The sequence below is a fragment of the Brachionichthys hirsutus genome, unplaced genomic scaffold (genome assembly GCF_040956055.1).
Source record: "Brachionichthys hirsutus isolate HB-005 unplaced genomic scaffold, CSIRO-AGI_Bhir_v1 contig_301, whole genome shotgun sequence".
Lineage (NCBI taxonomy): Eukaryota > Metazoa > Chordata > Actinopteri > Lophiiformes > Brachionichthyidae > Brachionichthys > Brachionichthys hirsutus.
This window is the reverse complement of record NW_027180376.1, coordinates 221,266-236,868: the sequence shown is the minus strand read 5'-3', so window position 1 is coordinate 236,868 and position 15,603 is coordinate 221,266. Positions and strand designations below refer to the sequence as shown.

At 42.2% G+C, this 15,603-nt stretch overlaps 1 protein-coding gene across 1 annotated transcript in view; it reads right to left on the bottom strand.

The window, feature by feature from the left end:
* Positions 1–637: 637 nt before the first annotated feature.
* The window catches only part of LOC137914271 (nephrocystin-4-like), a 102,711-nt gene continuing 87,745 nt past the window's right edge, over positions 638–15,603 (bottom strand). The window contains exons 21-29 of the mRNA XM_068757876.1: positions 13,214–13,403; positions 12,756–12,839; positions 9,710–9,866; positions 8,675–8,745; positions 8,495–8,580; positions 6,647–6,818; positions 4,677–4,856; positions 4,137–4,280; positions 638–784 (exon numbers count right to left, since the gene is read on the bottom strand). Coding sequence (XP_068613977.1) covers positions 638–784; positions 4,137–4,280; positions 4,677–4,856; positions 6,647–6,818; positions 8,495–8,580; positions 8,675–8,745; positions 9,710–9,866; positions 12,756–12,839; positions 13,214–13,403 — 1,231 coding nt within the window. The remainder of the gene's footprint in view (positions 785–4,136; positions 4,281–4,676; positions 4,857–6,646; positions 6,819–8,494; positions 8,581–8,674; positions 8,746–9,709; positions 9,867–12,755; positions 12,840–13,213; positions 13,404–15,603) is intronic.

Here is a 15,603-nt window from a genome sequence, read left to right as displayed (position 1 = left end):
TTGCTGCATGTACCTCAGACTGCGAGGAACGCAGTAGAGAGGGAGAAGACAGAGAGACTATGGAGGGCTTTAATAGGGTTCTGGTGTTAATGAGGGCAATCTGAAGAAGCGTGTGCCTCGCTGGAAAGTCATACCTCATTACAACACTGCTTCTAATAATGATGGTGATGAGGATAAGTTGTTTGGGAGGCAAAGGGACACAGATAGTGGACCCCTGGCTTGTCTGAGATTAAATCCCAACCATCAAGTGGCGTTCAAGTGGGTTTACTGAGTAATTAAAGTCGATAAAACGTTATTGCCTTCACCCCTCAGCCCGTCTTTGCATGGTAATCATTCGCAGGACATTTGTGGGGACAGATCACATTTGGGAATCAGCGTCATGCTGATTTGATTATTACAAAGGAATCCAAAAATGAAAAATAATCACACAATCGGAGTTTCTTCTTGTTGTTTATTTCTCTCATGGAGTCTCATTTTCACTTTCAAACCTAAAAATTAATTTAAAGTCAGATTTTATTTTGGTGACTATAATATGAAATCTGCTACAAAACTGCAGAGAAACAAAAAGCACAAAAGCAACAGCTCGGAACATTTACAGAAAACACAGTTCAGTTGAGAATCGGTTTGTAGCCCCTGTTTAAACAACAGAGTAGTGGACTTTCACACAGAAAGTCTCTTCCGTCTTCTCCTCCAGGTTGTTCACAAAGACCAGTATCTCCACTGAGCCGGGGCTCTGGCTGGAGGCAAAGCGCAGTCCGATGGTGTGACTCTCTCCACCACCGATCTGCACAGAGTAGCACAACGAAAATGCTGCATATCAGTTTTCACTGATTCTTCAGTTGCTCACTCGTTCTTTCTCTTCTGGTCGGTGTTTGTTTGATCCACTGATTCACGAGAGAAATCTTCTTGTCATGGCTTGTCGCAAGAATATGAAAACCCGGAGAGACTCGCACACACTGAGTCCTAATCTGAGGTTATTTTTATTTGGTCTCCCGAGCCTGACTGATTACCTTTAAGCTCTGTCCTCAAATGTAAAGCACACAATTTTGATATTATCACTGTTGACCTTTGTTTTTTGCCAAACAATTTACCAGAATGTAGTACGCGACAATCATACATTTTTCTATCTCAAGCAGACCTTGAAAGGGGCATCTGTGCTTCCATCTCATCATTTCTAGACTACTGTCAGTGTTTGCTTTAAGGATGGAGCCTCAAATCAATGTTCCATTGGCAGCTCATTCAAACGTGAGGCGCCAGAAAGATACCAGCACCATAGAACCCCCATCATTACAATGCTGCTGTGTCCACCTTTCAAGTGCACAACACATTTCTACTAATTATCAATCACTTTTAAAACTGGACATGGCCTTGCTTCTGTGATATTCTAGATTTACTTGCAGCCTGTGCGTCCAGCGGCTATCAGCCTTCTTCAGACGGGACCTTTCCTTACATCTTCCTTGGCCCGCCTCACTTCACAAGGAAATAGGCTGATTTCAATTAGAGCTCTGCAGCTGTGGACCTCCTGCCTGAGGAAATCAGACTTGCAAAGTCATTTTCTTCTTTTTAAGTCATTTTTCAACAATTGGATGCGATACTATTCCTCTTCATACTTTCGTATTTTTATACACACTGGTTATGTTCTTTGTTTTTATTGTATTTTCTTCAGTGGTTCTTGAGTTTTTGAGAAAACAACCTTATTGCCATTATAAAGAAAAGAGCATTAGCATTCGTACACGGCACAACAGTGTCTCTCAATGACAACAATGGGCCAGAATGAAACAACAGTGGTTCAAATGATATGAGCAGGTGTTTTGGGCTACATCTGTTACACAAGAAATCAACCTATTGGAAATCATTGCAACCACCGTGGAGTCGGATTCTAATCTAGAATGTGCATTTCCAAACGACTACCCAGAAGCTGTGAATAAAGAAAAGGTTCCATTTAAATGAAGATTCAAAATCCATCCATCTTCTTGTAGACAAGACAACCTGAATCTTTTCGTCCTCGTCCTGCTCGCAGGTCACAGGCGTTGCTGGAGCCTGTCCCAGGTGACTATGGGCGAGAGGCGGGGTACATCTATGTCGTAAAGGCTTATCCACACAGTTTCTACTGCCGGACAGAATGAAGGCTGCCTAAAACCAGAGCATCATTGCATGAAGGAACCCCAACTTGTTTGCATTACTCATTCTTCTAATCTAACGGATTGACATCAACACTTGTTAAATACACATTAACATCCCTCCTTCCTTTCTACAGTGCAAAAGGATTCTGTTATTGCAAAAACACACAATGTGTAACGCTTTTCTTATCAGTTCCAAAAGGTCTTTATTTGGGCATCTTCGTTTTTCAACAAGACCACAACTATCTTATAGCAATTAATATATGCATTTCAAGGATTTAGGTTTTCATCTTCTCAGAAAGTACAGCAATATTGATCACTGCTTTGCTTCCTCCCCACAGGTAGTTATATCACGACGAGGACGGTGCACCAAAATAGAGATGCGTCTCCATATTTGCTTCATGGGAGAGAAATTCTTTAAAAGTCACATGGATACTTGAAACAACGGTGGTGTTTAACTCGCCGCCGCTCTCATTCACCTCACCTCGCCTCACTTTCATTACATCCCGTTAATTTAAAATGCTCCTTCTCCATTTGGTTTGCCATTTAACACACCTCTTGGAATAAAAGTAAATCACGACAAGGGCCCTGCTAGTTTAAGTCTGTGTGTATAAATCTGCCCTTAGAGCACTGGATCTGACAGCGCAACAATGAAAGAGCAGTGGTGATGGCTTTACAGTATTCTTCATATCTAGTTCTGAAAGGCAAACGGGGAAATCATTCACCCATCTATTATCTGACAAATGAGCTTTTTTTTCAGAGGCCAAAATCAGCAATGCCTATTCCTCACTTGTCAAGCTTGACAGCAAAGTTATAAAAGTTATATTACAGTGAACAATAACAAATTTTTCTGCACAATCTGCATGACAGTCTGAATGTTTCTGCTGTTTCAGTCTGTAGCAGATCAATTCATGAGTTTAGCCAAGCGTGAACCAAAACTGATACAGCCATCCATCCTCTTGCCGCTGTTCCGCTTTGCGGTTCACGGGAGTTGCTGGAGCCTATCCCAGCTTGCTATGGGCGAGCTGGGACGCGTCGCCCATAGCAAGCGCATCGCCAGCGCATCGCGGGGCCACACAGAGACAGACAACAACTCACGGGCACACGTTTTTGGCGGCAGGAGGAAACTGGAGAACCCGGAGAAAACCCACACGGACACGGGGAAAACATGCAAACTCCACACAGATAGGATTCAAACCCGGCACCTTCTCGGTTTGAGGCGACAGTGCTAACCACTGTGCCACCGTGCCGCCCAAAACTGATGCAGGGTATACAAATGTAATTTTTTTAACTTTCAATGCATAATTGTACGGATGAGTAATTCTGTGCAGATAAAGATGACCTGAAGCTTGGATGTATCTCATTTGTCTGATTGCATCACCACTGTAATAACTTGAGTGTAAAATGCTGAGGAAGACACTCAATTGCAACTTGGTTCAGAATGGACAGAGTAGTTTAGAGTAACAGTCTAAAGAGAATCTGAAAATGTAACATTAATAATGAAAAGCTGGAGCAGTTTATACCTTTTAAATTAATTACTAGGTATGGCAAAAGTGTTTGTTCATTCATTCATCTTCTAATCCGCTTATCCGAAATGCAGGTCACAGGATCTGCTGGAGTCTATCCCAGTCATCTACAGGCGAGAGGTGGGGTACACCCTGGACAAGCCGCCAGATTATTGCAGGGCCACACATAGACAATCATTCACACACACACCTACGGATAATTTAGTATAACCAATTCACCTACCTTCTTCCTGTGAGGCGACAGCACTACCTCCTGCACCAGTGTGCCACCCACATTTGTCGTTATTTCCAATACTCTATTCTGAATAGGATCCAATCAATCATTTAAAGCAGCAATGACTCACTGTGTTAGCAATACAAGGATCTGCATGTCTTCATCTCATTCAACAAAAAAGGCAAGCGTGTGTCAAGAATGAAGGTTCCCTTCGCTATCAGTCAGAATATTGATTTTCTGAGAGTAGGAACTGGGTGAGTTCCTTTCTGATCTCACCTGGAATTGATCCTTTCTGAACTGCAGCAGGTCTGGATGGTCGGAGCGGAGCACAAATGTGCGGCTGCTCTTGTAAGGGTTGGTGTAGGTGATTTTCTTTGAGTTGCCATGGCCACCATCAACTGGTACGCATACTTCGAATGCCTGCGTGGACATGTTTCAGATACATTTTTGTACAAACAAACTTGTACAGAACCAATCTGGAACTTAACAGTCAACGGACACAGTTAACTTTCCACAGTTAGAGGCAGACAGCAGTCATAGGGGAGAGTGGCTGTGGGTGCTTGTCTGGGATCAGCTAGCCCTAACCTTTGACACTTTTCATAAATGGGAAGGGAATGTTCAGCTGACCCTCGAAATCACCAGACTGCTTCAATACCACCAAATGTCAGTGTTAGGCTCATTAACTGGATTATGGTCAACCTGTTGGATCAGTAGTGTAGTGTAGTGTAGGGCAAGAACATTTAGTGAAGCTGATGGCAAAATGAAAGCACAGATATGATCATTTTAAGCATTAATGCCGCAAATAAAAACTCATACCTTGGACAGAACAGGCCGGTGTACATTGAGACATAACAGCCAAGCGCTCACTAGCCGCCGGCGCTCCAGATCCACCGCATTCACAAAAAAGAAGCGGCTGCCTGCTCGCCATGGCTGCACCTTCAGCTGGAGCTCCTGCACTGCTGAGGGAGGTAAAACAAACACGCCCTCTGGGTCCACCTACAGAGAAAATTGGAAACACAACACGGGAGACGAGTACGGAAGGTGGTGAATAACTGAACGAGTGAAGTGCGCTCGCCGCGTCGGCCACTTAGCGGCAGCATCTGGATGTTTCTCGTGTCTCAAATTTATGCTCGTGTCTCAAAGCAAAATTTTGCTGCCAGGTTTTCTCAAGTCTCAGATCACTCGTATGTCACAGCGCTCGTATGTGGAGGTATTAATGTACACAAGAGAACAGAATTAATTGGAATTTGTGGTTCGCGGAGAAAAGTAAGGAAAACGTAAAATAGAGAGCAGGTGACAGAAAGGGCAAAACAATTTCATGAAAAAGATAAAGAGAGGCAGCCGAAAATGAAATGAGAGATTCGTGGAAGTGACAGAAATACAGGAGGATGCAAGAATGAGATTTACTGTGCTACTCCTTTTCAATCAGAGCTTGGCTTTTCTCTGGCGGTGAGCTTTATCTTGTTTTGTAAGACTCCTCTGATGAATTCAACAGTGAGCTAACCTGCCGAGAGTCAGATCAAAGCAGCCGCTGATGCATACGGTGAAAACAGCCGACGCTTTTTTAGCCACTCGCCCATTTCTTCCGGGAGGGGATGTTTGTGCCTGTTTGCATCCATGCTGGCTGTGACAGTCACAGGCTTTGTTTATTATGTTGGGTAATATGCAATGTGGCTTCTTCTGTGCCTCTGAGTGAGAAGCAGCGTCTAACCTCGTCCCCTAAAACCCAGTTACACATATATACTGTATACCAAGTCATCCATGAAATTGTTTTGCCCTTTCTGTCACCTGCTCTCTATTTTACGTTTTCCTTACAGCGATCTGGCACTGACAACCCATTTTCCTGTTTCAGAGAGCATGCAAGCACAGCTAATTTTCAAATAGTTTCAAATTGTGTCCCAACTGGAAATGTTGTCATGAAGGAATGCGGGAACATTAAAAACAATGGAATTACAGGAAAAAAACCAAAAATCTGCATTTTTTAAATTAAATTATTGATAATGATTTCAATTCTAACCTTGGCATAGAACAAAAGGGAATGTCGTGTTCCATTGTTTGAATGAAGGCATATTTGGATATGCAGTTTAAAATGTTCTAATGCAGGAAACAGAACTAAGTCTTGAGATGGGAAATTATGAGAAGTGGTTTTACAAAAAATAAGGTCAAAATAAACCAAATAATTTAATTGTATGAAAAATTGAAGATCTGAAAACAAACAACAACTACTGTCTTGTTATTTTTTTGTTTTTCAAATTACACATTGGCCCAACAATGTGTTAAGGATGCAATTAGTAGTCACTTCCAATCAAATAGAATAAAGCCTTTCACTAGAGGTCTTCATGGGTCCAACTGCCAAACAGAACCCTCCAGAATCTCAAGGAACTGAAGACAGTCCGGCTAAATCCCAATAGATCATGAATTATCAAAAGGTGACAGCAGCAGCAAAAACAGCAGCAACGCATTTCATAGTTCGTCTGCTGGAGTGTTTAGAACACGAGATTAGAGCTGGTCGGGAATATCCTTGGATCCTGGTGACTATCAGGCTTATTGACACACACAGCAGACGCGAAGCAACGGGCCCTCCCCTCCCGGGCACAGGAAGAGTAAATATAAATCAGACAGAATGACTCGGGTATTAGGTGAGGTACTTTCTGTCTCATCCGACAAGCTTTAACCAGACGGATGTTGATGACGTGAGCGCTGACCAGACGAGTGATGGAGAGTCATAGTAACTGTGTAATAATCGTGTTATTAAGGGAGAAGTGAGACGTGTTCAGGATGTGTACCTTGAGCTCTAGGGGGTCTGATGAAAAACATTTGACCCTGCGAATAGCCTGCTTCCCCCTGAGGACCAGTGACTGACAGCTGCTTTGGCCAATCACACAGCTGATATCCACTCGCTCCAGGAAATGAACGTAAATCTGCCAGATCTGGGAGGGCGCCGCCATCCACTTGTCACTACAGAGGAAAAACATCATCAGCAACAATTAAGCTGAGGTGCCCCGCAGAGGCAGTGGGAGCAGCACGAGGTCGGAGATGAGGAGGGCTGATCTATGGCTGTGCTCTCATTTTAATAAGCAGCAGCATGATCGTCTTCCACCCCCCCCCCACCCCCCCGCCCACACACACACACACACACACACACACTCACTGCTGAGGAGAAGGGAATTCAGTCTCCGTGGCTCTGGCTGACTCTGAGAGCTGTGAGTGGGAGGCGATGGAGTCACCTACTCAACCTTACTCTGTGACAACAGCACGAAAGGAGCATTTGGGGATATTAGAACTAGAATTAATTTGATTTATGTTTCTGAAGATGGAAACTGTATCACTAATGTTGGATTAACGGTGCTGATTAATGATACATTTAGCATATACAGGCTTCCACTGCCATGCAACAGATGTTGCAGATGCATGTATTCCTGTAAAAAAAAAAGCCTAAGTTTCAGATCCCCGGGAAACTGAAACATCCCAGGTTGACTGGGATGAATGTGTTTGAGTAATTTCAGTGATTTCTCTTCAAATATACAGCAAACCACCGAGGACATGCATTAAAAAATGGGGTACCATAACTCTCTTGTTTTAAATCTGCACTAAGCTCACATTGTGCACATTTGTTTTACTACAACACATATTGATCCAGTGGAAAAGTGTATTATTCCAGAATAGGAAGACTGCCCTGTCTCGCAAAGGTCCACTAAGGCCACGCACACACGTACAGTTTGGCATCCACACGAAACCGCAGATTTCTGTCACTAATAACGAAGGTATTTTGAAAAACTCCGGCCAAAGTGAAGATTTTTGAAAACTCTGGTTACACGTCTGCGTGTGGACGCCTGTGACCGGAGTTTTACGTTTCGAAATGTCACTACTGTGACATCACGTGTGACCAGCGTTTACGTTCAGAAACAACATGGATGTCTTCAAAACTGTGTTGTCGTTAACACCTGTCAAGCTGCTTATTGGAATATATATTGACTCTATATTCCAAAACTATGTTTAGGAGAATTCTGCCTCCTTGTCGGTCCACACGAACGAGCCTGGCGCCATGTTTCATGTTTTGAGAAAGTGACGACGAGAGACGGAACGTTCTGATTGGATAGGGTTTGGGGAAGTACTGCTGCCAAAAGGTGTGGCATGCTTATGAATGTGCTTAATGACTTATGCGGTTATATGTGGATGGAGTTTTTTTTTTTTTTATCAGGTCGTGTGGATTAAAAACAATTTCTAAGCGGAAGGGGAAGGATATTCGGGGGTTTTTTTTACCCCCAGCTACATGTGTAAATGGCCCCTCTCTTTTGCTTAAATACAGACTTTCTGCTATGACATGCAATCCAATGCAGAATAGCTTAACAGTAAATATTCAACCAGTCAGGTTGTCATCATAAGAATCATATAAGAAAGAAACGACACTGGTCTACGTGACAAACTCTTCTAAAATACTGCACTGATTTGGATGAGGATTTGAAAAAAAAAGGGATGGATTATGTAACTTCGGGCAGTTAAACCATCAAATTTCCATCTGATTAGTTAATTAATTTAAGCCTGCATGAAACATTTAAATGGCTTAAAATAGAATGTCTCTTCAGGCTACACTGTATGTCTGTGCATACGGCTATTCAGTAAATAAGACGTACCTAAAAACCATCACATAGAACATTTTAATTTTGGGACTTGGACTCCCTGGCACTTTTAGGTAGACATCTTGAGGCTCCCCTGGCACCTAGACAGAAACAGAGTTTTAAAATAGAGAAGTAAAGGGGAAAGAATGTATGGGGCAAGGGCAATACTTTAAGTTAATAAAGCACATCTCTCACCTGCATCCTTGTCTGGCAGATAACGTCGGGGTCGCTGCAGCGTACAGAAATGTGAGTTCTGGCATCTGGGTCTTTGATGACGCAAAGAGAAAGAGAAGGAAAGGTCAACGTGCAGAGATGTGTACCAGATTAGGGAGGTATGTTGAGATGGATGGCGCTTTATCGGTGACATTAGAGCCGAACAGGTCCATAATATGGAGCTGAGGTGTTTGTATTGGCTCAACCTATATGCTCCAATACAGAACAATGGTTTCAAGATTTAAAGTGTGCGCCACCAATAAACAGAGAGTTTTTTTGAATCAATCCAGAGAGGATGGAAAAAGCTTTGAGTTCAACCACAATTAATCCGATGAGTTAAGAATATTTACCAGAAAACATATTAAAATGTTTAACCCTTGGGTGTTCATGGAGCAGAGTTATGAACGTTAAATAAATATGAATTATAAACTACAAAATATGAAAAGGAAATTACCAGGTACTTTTATCAGTTGATCCATATCAAATATCCCTGACATCCCCTTGGATGGTGTTTTGAAACAGTTTGAAGGAATAACATCTCCATGCGGGGAAACATTCATTTTACTACGCTTTACATATTTATGTTCTATTCCTGTTCTCTGCCTTTACCTGTTTATTATTACTATATAACCTATTGTAATGACATAATGATGTCATTTAAACAGGTTAATATTATAATGCATTTATAGCATCCATGCTGCACTTTTCTTCATTTTATTATTTTCATTCCTTCTTGCTTTTAATTTCCTGCAGTGGAAGGAGAGATGCTTTTGTCATTTTCTCCTGACAGATTGCTTATGTTGATATTTTAGTAAAAAAAAGAAATGAAGGTAGAATACAACATTCTTAGCCACCATGTGTACTGAAAATATGTATTTGTACATATTTATGTATGCATTTCTGCTTCTCTATGAGCGTAAGTCAGTGTACCTAATGAAGATTAACTAAAAAGCAAGACCAAAATAATGCAGGACTGTATAACAAAGGATGGGGGGGGGGGGGGGGGGGCTGTCCTACCTGCAGGATCATGCCATGGTGGCAGGTGGATGGCTTTCTTGAGAAAGCAGAGCTCGGGGTGGTAAAGCCGGAACGTCTGGTTGACAACGTGAGGAGTTGGCTCCACATTTATCTGGCATATCGCCATAGGCTTGTCGTCTTCTGATTTGAATGTCACCTGTGGATTAAGAGAGAATGGTCAGCATGCCGCTCGCTGCGTTATGTCGCGTCCGCTGAAACAAAACTGCTGCTGAGTCATCATCAGAGGAGTATAAACACTCAGACCTCACTCAGGGGTTAGAAACTCCCAAGCGTGATAGTTTTATAGCAAATGGCACTTTAGCATTATACCTTCCATCATTGTCAGCTATTCTATAATATGTGTTCATTACTTCATGTGTGTTTTGTCTCATGGTTCATGTCTGATATCATCTTTGTAGGTTTTTCCCTATGTAAGCGAGAAAACGTCTGCGCCTGTTACATGAGAAAGGCATTAAGAGAATACCGACATTGTAATTCTTTGACTGAGTGAAACACTGAACTGGAATGATCGCCTTTTCTTCCTCAGGCAGTTCCGCTCTCAACAGCGTGACAAAAACAAAAGCTGCTTTTAGAAACAGCCCGTGAGACATATCATTTAAAAATTCACCAGAGAATACGATGACGACGATGCACATTATTCACTCCAGTCTTGGCTTCTCTCTGACTCCCCACACACCTTCTGAATACACTTTTGAAATGTGCTGCATTATAATAGCCCTAAGGTTCTGTGTAACTCAACATAAATATGTCCATACATACCAGCCTATGCTCATTGCAAGAGGCTGCATATGAATACATATATACAAACAAATACAAATATACTAAAATTGGAACACTCACATGGAAGCTGTGAATATTCATGTGTGTGTGTGCCCTGTGATGAATTCTTGACCTGTCCTGTGTCAGCTGTAATAGCTAGATTCGGGAGAAGATACTCAATTATTCACACTTTAAGTCCACAAGTTCCCTTGGGATCAACTGGAAAACCAAGTCTGAACCAAACTATTCGCCCACTTCAACCTTTCTAAAGCCCTTCTGGTTGAAAGGAAGCAAATCCCTGGAGGCAGGTTCCAAAATCTTTTGAAAAGTCAAAGGAGTGGAGGCTGTTGCAAGAGCAGATTAACAAAGTCTGGGCGTCTACATTCTTCAAAATCTACATGAAAAAAAGGAAAATATATTCTGCCCCCTAGAAATTTGTGACATTATATCGTACACCCATTCATCCAAGTCTATGGAATGCTACTACATAAAAAAGGCAAATTAGGAGGGACTTCATTTAAACAGCATATTCCAAATGTCGCTAAGAGTTGCAGACAAAACACAAATTAACTTTCAGTATTGATCCCTGGCAAACAGCGGCTGTCCAAATCGTTGATAAGTCAGATTTTTGGCCGCATCCAAGCCCGTATCTGACTCCAGCCATGTGTTCTGACTGACGGCGGTGCCCAAGCCGGCATGCTGACAGCTCTGCTGTTAGAGGCTTGTCAATTTCACAGGACACATATTTGATCCAGACCTGACCTCTTTGACCTCTTGACGGGGCTTTTGCTCAGAGGAGCAGTGCTGACACTGACATACAAATACACACACATTGTAGGCACGTCCACAGACACACTTGTCAGACTGGCAGATATTTCATCACCCTGCTCTACATAAAAAGCATTATTATTTCTAGATATTGCTAAAAATAAGAGGTTAGCCCAGGGGTGGTCAAACGTTTTGACTCGCGGGCCACAATGGGTTCTAAAATTTGACAGAGGGGCCGGGCCAGGCTGGAGTGTCTGTGTGAACTAATATAAATTACATGTAAAAGCCATTACATGAAAGGATTTGGCCTTTTACAGGGAGCATTACAGGGAAAAGGGGAAAATTAAGGAGGTTTATAATAAAATTTTATTTAATGATATTATTTGGACAAGTTCGGCGAGGCGTATATGGGCCCCAGGCCTTAGTTTGCCCATGTCTGCCCTATACCCTGGCGTACTCCTACTGTGGAGCTGTCCGTGGTGCTGAAAAGCGCCGCTTTGTTTTGGAGGGCCCCCTGAAACAACGCTTCCCCCCACATGACAAAACAAAAGCGGCGTTTTTCAGCACCACGGACAGCTCCCCAGTAGGAGTACGCCAGGGTTAGCCCACAGTAATAGATACAGTTTTGGGGTTGTTTGGGGTTTTTTTTTGCAGCAGCAGCAACAGCCTGGTTTTAAGGCCACATCTGGAATGAATTCATGAGGAGCAGTATTTTGTGATCGCTGCAGTATAAAGGGACTGTAGAGGGCATGACATCACAGGGAGGTGAAGAGTGCATTGTCTTATCTGAAGTGTACCCAGCGAGCACTTTCACGTTGTTTCTCCTTTTCTGTAACTTCTAACAAGTTATAAATGGTGAGAGAGTGCCTCAAATTGGGGGGGGGGGGGGGGGGGGGGGGGGTCTATGATAATATAATACTTTAAATGCATGGTTAATTTAAAGTAGATTAGCCCCACATGTCAAGCTGTCCTCCACTGGGAGATAGTTTAACTCTTGAGGCTGACATTTGCCAGTTGGCGGAGATAAACTTTGTTTAGAGAGATAAAAGTGATTCCCACCATATAATTTTTCTTGACAATCTTGCTCGTGTAACTTTTTAAAACGCATGACACTTCAAAGCGGCCTTTGTGTCTGCGCCGTGACTGTGTGCGAGAGGGGAGGAGGCAGGAGGCGGCACACTGCCACTCCTTATAGAGTTGTCTGGGAGTGTATTTGTGCACTAGATGTCAGATTTACTGTATGAACCAGGAGGGTAACGCAACTCAACGTCATCTCTGAAGTATGTGGGACTCTTTATCTTCCTCCACTGGTTTGTAATTAATGAACACTTTCACTGCCCAGCTAAAAACTTCCAAAGTTAAGTAGTTTTTTTTTTTTTTAGCAGAAAAAACATTTTGTACATCCGCAATGCATCTAGACAGGCTACATACCAAAAAACACCCAAAGATGTTCTGGTACCCAAAACGCCTTGTATAAAGCATGAATAGGACACTGTACCTTGATCGTCTTGGCAGCAACGATATTGGACAGATTCTTCTTGGCCATCTGAGAACCTTTGCCTCGAGGCAGGAAGCTTGGTCCCTGTGTGGATTTGATTATAGACACAATGGCTCGTAGTATTGATCATCTGCCCAAACAACTGTATAAATGAGAAAATATTACTACTGCATAGCAGGAAGCAAATAACTAATTAAATAGATATATAAAAAAAATGAATCAAGAAGCTGAGTGGAACATTTAAAATACATTTATTTAGCATTTTCTGCTTTCATCACCCGTTTTGCCAGAGCCAAAGCCCATCTTTGGACGACTCGTGTCCAAACAATTCAAAATATTTTTCTTGAAATGGGTTTAAAAATGTGTTACTGCAACAATTATGACAAATCCATCATGGATTTAAAAGGATGACTTGTCCTAATCGTTGCAACAGCACAAACTCCTGTCCTCCACTCTACCTGGGGGGCCATGGTGTGGTCACAGAGGAGGCTCTGATATTTCATGGGAATATTGACGCTCTCTTTGGGCCAGAGGTAAATCCTGAGACCTGGGGTGCCCTCTGCCAAGTGGAACATGTCCTCCTCCAACGGAGTCGGAGTTTTGGTTAGTTCTTTGAAGTAAGCCCACTCCTCTGTGTTAGTGATGACACTGGATTGAAAGATTAAAGGACATGATGATGAGGAAAGAAGGCTCTTTTATCTTACAGACATTCGTTCCAGGATCAGAGCTGGATTACGTGATCACGAACATTGGGCCGCTCACTGCATTTTTGTTATACCTCAGTCCCAAATATATGTAACTAAAGAGAAGCAGGAAACCCATTCATCTTTTGAAAGAGGTTATGGTTTCTTTCTTGTAAGAAGTTTTTGGTCTCAGATGATCAGATGGCTCAGCTCCATTTGACTGTCCGGACGCAAACAATGTTTTGTGCATATAAACTCTCCAAGCCTGTCTAATTTCATTGCATCACCGTGTGTAATGACAATAAAGTGTTATTCTATTCTATTCTATTCAAGTGCTACAATAAACCATCTAAAAACAAAGCAATACACTTTAGTACAAAAGTAATAAAACCATTCGAGCAATGTTATTCAGCTGAAGCACAAAATCCATGGTTGAGCAGTCGGAACATAAACACAATTCAATTCTTTTAATAACTGATAGCAGGTTTCAATGAATAAAAATCAATATGAACAATGATGTTAAAATACGAAGAAAGGTCAAAGAAAAGCCTCGGTCCAATCCAAAACAAAACAAATGACTACAGGAGAAAGCAACCGGAATAATATGTTCCAACAGAGGGAGATCCTGTTTCAACTCTTTTCTCTAAAAGCAGTGCTACTTTAAACATGAAACGCTTCCAGCGGAGTATGGAGGAGGGAATTTCTTCTCAATAGGACAGCAAGAATTACATTCCATGAAAATTATTTAGAGAATCTCACCTGTGCACTAAATAATTTATTTTATCAGTTATCATGGCAACAGAGAGAGAGAGAGAGAGAGAGAGAGAGTGAGTGTGTGTCTCCATAAAAATAATGTTTTGAATAAACATTTTTAGGAAAGAACTTAATATAATAAATAAATAATAATCAATAAAATAGGCAGCAGGGGGTGAAGACATAAAAACAAGATCATGAATAGTATATCCTGACAGACAAAGTGAATGCAGAGCTGGGTATATGCACAGAGGAGAGGACGGGCAGTGAGAAACGATGAGAAGTGAGCAGGAAGGACAACAGCTGTGGTTTCCCCCGTGTCTCTCTGGAAGTCAGCACGGCTTACAAGATGGTCTGTCTGGCCAAGTGTAGCAAAGGCCAAATGCAGCCGTGAGAAATGGATTGCAACACATATCAAACATGTTGTCAGCATCAAGAAGAGCCTCTGGGCTGGAAATTGTAAATCCAGTGCAGACTTCAAAGCTGCAGCTCGCCCGGCCTCTAAATCAGCACCTTCCCTCTAAACCAAGTCAAGAACTGAGGAAGCCTCTTGGATGAGAAGTTAGAAGCGACATAAACATATTCGATGAACTATATGCTTTGGCCAGTACACAGAAGCTGCTCTACTTTTACCTTGCCAGAATATCAAACTATATATAACAGGGTACTTTCTTAAGAATTGGCATTGAGATCTTTTTTTTTTTGTTCTACAGAAACGTTCTAATTCTTATCCTGAAGCCCAGAGGAGCCTTCTTGTTGAGTGGTGAACCTATAGCGTCTCAATAGGAATGCCGCTTGGTCAAGACATGAAGCGTCTTCAGGACTTCTTCTTCCTTGTCTGGCTTGTCCCGTCTGTTCCGCCAGGGCTCGCCACAGCAAATCAACCTTCTAGTCAATTGCATGCTTAGTTCTGGCAAAGTTTTAAGCCGGATGCCATTCCTGCAGCAACCGTCTGCATTTATCCGGGCTTTGGAGTGGCTCAAGGGTGACGCTACCCATGCGTAGTATATACTGCTATACCTAAATTACTGAAACTAACACAGTTAGCAGTTAGCAACAAAACCCAGCTAATGTTACAAATAAATTCTGAGAAAAGATAATTCTAACCAAGAAAACAGACATTTTAATCAACTCTGACATTGGTATAATTAAATATTATTTGAATCCTGTCTGACTCTCTTCTTTGTAGACAGCATCCAACATAACAGGAAAAGAGATCTGCAGTAAAATGGCATTCTTAAAAATCTGCTCCGGGCAGCGCTGTGAAGTAACCTGACCGGAGTTAACATGCATTTAGAAATGCATCAAATGCAGACTCTTCTTTGGTAATTTGCATTTTCCCTGCTCACGGTGGTGGCAGACGATTTGGTGTCATGCGTCCTCTTCAGGAGACAAACTTAAAGGGTTCCGAG